The sequence below is a fragment of the Phaseolus vulgaris genome, chromosome 7, assembly GCF_000499845.2.
Source record: "Phaseolus vulgaris cultivar G19833 chromosome 7, P. vulgaris v2.0, whole genome shotgun sequence".
Classification (NCBI taxonomy): Eukaryota; Viridiplantae; Streptophyta; class Magnoliopsida; order Fabales; family Fabaceae; genus Phaseolus; species Phaseolus vulgaris.
Genome location: NC_023753.2, coordinates 6,279,194 through 6,286,971, shown reverse-complemented (window position 1 = coordinate 6,286,971; position 7,778 = coordinate 6,279,194). Strand labels below are relative to the sequence as shown.

The following is a 7,778-nucleotide window of genomic DNA, read 5'->3' as shown; positions in this document are numbered from 1 at the left end:
TGATATTAGGGTTAGTGGTTAGGTTAAGTGGAGTGATCTCGATTATTGAGTGGGAGAGAGGCTTGAGGTGACTTTCCACGTGCAACTTTTGACGTGGCTAATGGCCATTGGCTAAAATGGGTGGTGCGATTAGGGAATTAGGTGAGAGGGAGTTTGAGTTAAAGTTATTTTCAGTGGGTAGAGATATTGCATTTGAGTTTGAAGGGTGTGAGGGTGGGGGGGTCTTTGTAGCTTCGAAGTAACGATGCATGGAAAACACGGTGGATCTTTAAAGTCGTTGGCAGTCGAAGTTCATATTCCATCGTGCCTATACGACGAAGGATTTGATACAGGTCAAAGTAGCGTGGCACGAGCTTAGGTGAAAAGCAGCGTTCCATGGAGTGTTGCCGGTACGGTTGGAGGCCGAGCCACACCCATTCGTCAACATTAAATGACACATTGGAGCGATGTCAGTCAATGTTGTCACACATGCGTTGGTGCGTGCACTGGAGATGCTTTTTCAATTCATGTAAGATGATGGTGTATTGGTGGAGGAACTCGGTGACAGTGGTGCCGAAGCGTGGGGTATGTAACAACTCCACAATGGATGGTGGTGGACATCCATAAAGCACAGTAAGGGTGAAGAAAGTGATAACACGAGTTGGGGTGGTCACTGGTAAAATAACGAAGGTATGCTTCTAATCCTCTGTTTATCACTTCTGTTTGACCATCTGTTTGGGGGTGGTATGATGAACTGAACTTAAGGGTTGTTCCTTGTGCTTGAAACAAGTTTTTCCAGAAGCTGTTAATAAAAATGGGGTCACAGTAAAAAACGATGGATTTCAGAATCCCATGAAGGCGACAAATTTCACTAGAGAATCTGTGTGCAATACTAAGAGCTATGTAGTGGGTTGGAAGCACGAGGAAGTGGACGTATTTTGTGAGACGATCACAAATGACCCAAATGACGGTGTGCCCTACGGATGAAGGTAGGTGTGTAATAAATCCATGGATAAGTCTTTCCAAACTTGAGCTAGTATTGGAAGAGGTTGGATTAACCTATTAGTTTTTTTTGGAAGGTACTTGTTGCGTTGGCATGTGGAGCATTGTTGTATGAAGGTCTTGACATCATTCGTCCATCCTGACCAGTAGAAGGATGCGAATACTCGCACCAATGTGGGTTTTAAACATGAGTGACATATGGTAGGGGATTCATGGCAATCACGGAGGATCTGTTGGCAAAAATTGTTGGCCTCTGGAAGAAAATCTTTGTTGTGAAAAAATAACAATCCTTTGCGTATGTGGAATAGGGACGATGAAGGTTGATTGGGAGTACTGTTGTATTATTTAGAAGTCGTCAGTGGTGGAGAGGTATTGTTGGAGGTCTTGGAAGATGGTTGACATGGGATAAAAGATGGACAAAAACACTAGCTTGGTGGGAAAGGGCATCAACCATGACATTTGTTTTGCTAGGTTTGTAAATTATATTAAAATTATATCCTTGTAATTTGGAAGTCCACCTTTGCTATTCTGGAGTTTGGATTGTTTGGGATAAAAGGGTATTGAGGCTTTTCTAGTACCGACTACTACAGAGGCGTTTGTCCCCACGGTGAAGAGTTAATGGAAGTCTGGAAGGCGTAGTGTAGAAATTTTTGCCATGAGTGATTGTAATATTTTAAAAGCCTGTTGTGCTGCTGGTGTCCATGTAAACTGTTTGTGTTGTAATAAATCAAGTAGAGAGGCGAAAGTGGCGTAGTGTTGAACGAATTTTATGTAAAAACCAGTGAGGTCGAGGAAAGTTCTTAAACCCATGAGTGAACATGGTTGTGGTCAACTTGTGATTGCTTGAATTTTTTCTAGATTTGGTGCCATATCTATAGACGAAATCAGGTGGCCAAAATAGCTAACTTGTGTGGTAGCAAAACTACATTTAAATAGCTTATGTTTTTCTAATAATTCCAAAATAAGGTCTAAATGAGTTAGGTGGTCTTGTAGTGTGGGAATGTAGACTAAAATATCATAAAAAAAACAAGAACAAACTTTCTGAGATAGGACCTTAGGAGATCATTCACTATTGCTTGAAAAGTCGATGGTGCATTTGTCAAGCCAAAGGGCATAACTAGGAATTCATAGTGTCCATCCATTGTTCTGAAAGCTGTTTTGTGAGCATCTGTGGGGGTGAGACGAATTTGATGGTATCTAGAATATAAGTCAATCTTAGTGAAAATAGTAGTTGAACCCAATTCGTCTAGCAATTAATCAATGGTGGGTATGGGGAAACAATCACAGATAGTGGCTACATAAGGCTCTATAGTCTATGAAAAAACGTCATGTACCATCTTTTTTTTAATCAAAAGAATAGGGGAGGAGAAAGGGCTAGTGCTTGGTTTGATAATACCTTTGTGGAGCATTACTTGAATGAGGGTAGAGATGGTATTTTTTTGTGAGCGAGGGTAACGATAGGGTTTAACATTGATGGGGGAAGTGATATTGAGGAGAGGTATGTGGTGGTCGTGTGGGCGGAGAGGTGGTAAGCCTTGAGGAATTTGAAAAATGGTTTGATGTTGAAGTAGGATGAATTGTATTGAAAATGGCAGAGAGTATAAAGGGGAGGATGGTGTTTGTATGTTGATTTCTAAAGGCAAGGAGGATTGTTATGGTGTGTCAATGAATAGAATATGGAGGGATGCCATGGCTTTGGTAGAAAGGAGTTGGTAGAACTAATAATAGGTAGTTGGGGTTGGTGTTGTGGGTGTGGTGGCTTTTAGAGTGATTTGTTGATTGAGGTGATTGAAGGTTATGTTGGGGATAAAGAAATCAGTTGTAATCGGCCTAGGGTGCACAACCAATCAATCTCTAAACGATATCAGCTCCCTAAATAGGGAGGAGTTAAAGAGGAATTCTGAAGGTAGTGTCTTGAAGAACGATATTAACTGAGAGACAAATTCCCTGACATGTGATAAATGCTCCATTTCCAACCATGACTGTAAATGGAGGATTTGGTGAAATGGGTAGATGGAGGTGATGGGCAATTCGGGGTTGTAAAATGTTGTGTAAGCTACTTGAGCGTATTAGGACCGTGACAGGTAGGTTTTGGACGAGACCTGTGAATTTGAGGGTTTGTGGTGAGAGGTTGTCTTTTAGAGCGTGGGGTGAAAGGTGGAAATGGATCATGTCATCTGTATGTGTTGGTTTTAGGGTTTCTTCAGTGGAGTCGAAGGTACAGTCGGTGTTGTTTAGGAGTAATAAAAATATGGAGCTAGCACACTTGTGGCCTGGCTAGAATTTTTCTCATCGCAGTTGTAGCATAACCTAATGTTCTTCTTTCCTGAAGTTGTGCGGCTGTGAAACGTTTAATGGGTAGGTTAGGAGCTGGTTGTGGGTTATGGGGTACGACATGGTGATTCCTATTGGTTTGGGTAGTAGTGGTTGTTAGAGGAAGGGGAAGATGGCGTATGTTATTCGTGGTGAGGTGCTGAAAATTGGTAAGATTTGGTGAACGAAAGGTTTTAGGTTTGGAGTCCCTGATTTTTCCTCAATGAGTTTGGTAAGGCCAATAGCTTGGGAAATGGAGTAGGGATTTGGTATAGCAAGTTCCCGTCGGATCTCAGGATGGAGCTTGAGGTGAAACAATTCAAAATGGTTTCTGGGGACAAACCTCTGACACAATTACATATTTTCTCAAAGCGTGTCTGGTATTCTGCAACCGAAGATTATTGTTGCAATTTGAATAGTTCAACTTGATGGTTGGTATTGGAATAGGGGCCAAAATGCAATTCTAAGGCACGAGTAAAAGAGGGTCCGTCAGCGAGAAGGTGATTTTGATGCATCCACTTTAACCAGCTAAGGGCATCCCCTTTCATGGGAAAGGGAACCATGGATAATGTTTGGTCTGGGGAAATTTGGTAGAATGTAAAATATTGTTTAACTTGAAATAACCCGTCCAAAGGGTCTATTCCTTCAAAGAAGCTAGGTGTAGTTTTGGTGGTCGTATGATGGGTGGAGTATGGGGTTGGTCTTGTGCTGAAAGGTGTGGGGAAGAAGTAGGAGGTGGACAAGAGGAGACCCGGTCAACTAAGGATGTGGGTGAGGTTTGAAGGAACGCGTTGTTGGCCTCTATGTTGGTCTGCAGGGCTTTAGTGGTTTCCATTTGTGCTTGTATGGCCGAAAGACGTTCTTGGATGGTGTGCAGAATTTCTTTGAGGTCCTTGATTGGGGTTTGGGAGGCATGGTCAAGACGAATGAAAACACCAATAATAGGTTACGACTATTGTTGCCTACCAAGAAAAAGACTAAGCTCTGAATATTCCACTCTAGGTTAAGAAAATTTTCTTCATGTCCTTATTTACGTTTCTCATCACCTTAATAGGAGATGATTTGGTTGATACAAGTCATTGGACCCAAAGGCTCTACAACTAATATTAGACATGACATTATTCCTAATTTATTACTAAATATAGCCTTTCATCCATGAGGGATTATTCTTTTGTCTAGTGGGTTTACTTAATAGAATCTCTACTGCATATTGTTGTGCAAGGAATCTCCACTGTTATGACACATGAATTATGATAGTTGACAATGGGATAACATAGTAAATGATTAAGTTTCTCTTCAAATCTTCTCAAACCAACAAAGAACCAATTCTTCCTTTTCTTACTTTCCACATCATCCAATATGTACAAACTCCTTAATCCAAACCTAAATACTATTTGCTTTTTAATTCAAATGAACAATAATCATTCGAATCTAAACAATGCGTTAAGGGAAGAAGTACATTTTAAAAAGAAAGTTACAAAAATTTATTAAAAACATTTTCTCATTGCTAAAATATAATAATGATATGCAAGACAAAGAGACATGAGTATTTACAATACACACCTTTGTATGAGTTTTAAATTACTTATATCAATATATAAAGTATATAAATTTTTTATGTTATTTTAAATTAAATAGTTTTTTAATGAATTAAAACAATATGTTTATTTAATAAAATGCGCATCTTTATTTAAAAGTAGGTATATAATTCTTTGTTAATAAAAAAGTAAATACAAAATTTTATTTTATGTAAAAAAATATATACATTTTCTATAATTAGTTTTTTTTATAATAGAAATGTGGATAGATGCAAAATGGATGTGTTTTCGTTAATAACTATTACCTTTTCTCATTATTTTACCTGTATAACTATATCTGTAAATTATTTATTATAATTTAGTTTATTTATTTAAAGAATATAGAAAGGTTGCCCTTTTATTTCATCAACTTCTCCACTCTCAAATATAACACAAAAAACTTGCACATAAGTTTTAAATATAAGTAAATTTTAACCAAATATATTTTATTGAACGAAAATATTTCTTAAATGACAGTAGTTTAATTGATATTTCTTGATATTAAATATAAAGATAGAATAATAAAAAAAATTATTGCTTTGGTTTCATAATTGTAGTATAAGAAGAAACTAAATATTAAAATAAGTGTTATTTTAACTTTTCGATATAATTATAATTATATTATGTATGTATTTATTTATTTATTTATTATTAATAACATAAAATGAATTGATACTAAATTATAAACTTACTTTATTTATTTATTAAATTTTATTTTGAATTATAAAAAATATAAAAAATGTAAAATATTAATGAAACTCATTAACTGAGCAGTTAACTACATGTCTGGAATATTGAAAGACAGACAGCAGCATTTGAGAGTTGGAGAAGAAGAAAGAGGAAGCAAAGAACAAGGATGGTGGAGTTGGTGTTGTTGTACAAGAACCCATTGCTCCACGCATCACTCTCCCTGATCCTCGTCTTCACCTTCGCCTTCTTCAAAATCCCCCTCCTTTTCCTTCACGCTCTCCAGACCTACATCCACCCCGATTCGCAACCCCAATCCAATGGCGTCAGAGCCGCCATCCGTCGCCCCGGCATCGACGGTTACCAGCCCCTCTCCTCCAAAACCGCCGCCGAAATCAAGAAGAGGAGCAAGTCCAACAAGGAAAAGCCCGATTTTGACGAAAACAATGCCCAGATCTTCAGACTCACGCTCGACCATGCCCACCTCCAGTCCCGTCTCTTCGTCGATCAGTACTGCGTCGCTTTCACTCTCTCCTTCACTGCCCTTTTTTCCCTCTTGCTCCATAACTTTCTCAAATCGCCCCCGGATAATGGGTTCTTCGCCAACGGCGTTTTCGTTCCCATTCTTTTATCAATTTTGAGTCTTTACATGTGGGGGACGCTGCTCTTTAAGGTCACGTTCGAGAGATCCGCGTCCAGGAGGTCCGAGAAGCAATTAAGCGTTGTGTTTGGGGTTTTGGGGCTTTTCTTGGGGCTTTTGTTTGTTCCTGAGGGCGTGTCTTCAGTTTTGGAGTTCAATTTTGAGGTTCCTATTGATGGGTTTTGGAGGGTTTTCGTTGCTGCATTGATGGGTTGCCTTGCAGGGTGTTTGTTCATTCCTGCTTCTAGAAGTGCACGTTGTTTTTGGCTTGGGACTGATCAGATAAGATGCAATTTGTCGATGATAACTTGTGGGTGGTTTACTCGTGCGATCCTTTATGCAAATCAGGTGTTTGTTATATTTGTAGCTCTTTTGTGGATAACCCCCTTGGCTGAGATTTTTGTGAATAGTGGAGATGGTGCGGCAAAGAGTGGATTTGGTAATGCGGAGAAATTGGTGGGGAACATGGGGTTCTTGCCTTCTGATTTTGCTAGCTTTAGGAAATGGTGCTTGTTGGGGTCTGGTTTGTTGCAGATTGTGGCTTTGAGGCCTAACCTGCAGATGTTTCTGAATGAAGCTTTGTTGTCTTGGTACCAAAGGCTTCATGCTAGCAAGGTTCCTGACTTAGATTATAGTAGGGCAAAGATGTTTCTGCATAATCACTACTTGTGCCTTGTGGTTTTGCAGTTCCTTGCCCCTCCTGTGCTGGTGCTTATCTTTCTTGGCTTGTCTCAGATTGATGGTGGTTCCTTTGGAAATTTTACGATGTTTAGTGATTTACTGCCCAGGTTTGCTTTCATCAGGGAAGTGACTTTGTTTTTGGCTTGGTGGGTAATCTTCCTCTGGGCACTGTTTTCCTCGGCGATCCTTATGCTACATCGTCACTGTGTTTTATATGTTTCTTGATTGAGCTTTTGTTTTCCTGAGTGCGATTTAGTGGGCCTTTCGGTGAGCCTTTCATTTTGAGAGGAGTGTTGGACTTGTAACCGAAGTTTTGCAGGTTAGTTGACACGGTATCATTCTTTAGCAGATATGAGGTTTCAAGTTGTTGTATGTTGTTATTGTTGGAATCATACACAATAAACTGACTATAGAAAGGCCAAAGTTATATCAAAGTACACACTCCCTTCAAATATCATGCAGACTTACATGTGTCATAGTTTGTAACTTAAGAGGTATCTGTGTATACAGGCTGAAACACTTGACATGATTTTATTTCGATATAGTGCGAAAGTCTAGCACTGGATTAGCCATCCGTGTATTTTTCCTTTGAAGTAAATGTTATCGTGCTTGTTCATCATCCTTTTGTGGTATGACACTTTGTTGTGGCCTGTGCTTCATACTTATTTCTGTTGGAAACATTTACGAATACTTAAGAGTTGTTTAATATGCCTAAAGCAAAGTACAAATCTTGTTTGCTATGACAATTTCAAACTCTCCTTAGTGTTTCAAGATCAATACTTACTGTGGTGCATTTATGCATAATTGTGAACATGTAAAGTGTAACACCCCATAATTTATGCATAGTTTTGGTCCTTTTGGGATGTGTTAAATAAATTAAGAAATAAATCACAATTTGG

At 38.9% G+C, this 7,778-nt stretch overlaps 1 protein-coding gene across 1 annotated transcript; it reads left to right on the top strand.

Annotated features, from left to right (window-relative positions):
- The first annotated feature begins 5,649 nt into the window (after window positions 1-5,649).
- Window positions 5,650-7,498, top strand: LOC137828353 (uncharacterized). The gene has a single exon (XM_068634883.1). It carries the CDS (start codon window positions 5,728-5,730, stop codon window positions 7,102-7,104), a length of 1,377 nt encoding a protein of 458 aa, XP_068490984.1. The 5' UTR covers window positions 5,650-5,727; the 3' UTR covers window positions 7,105-7,498.
- Window positions 7,499-7,778: the final 280 nt, after the last annotated feature.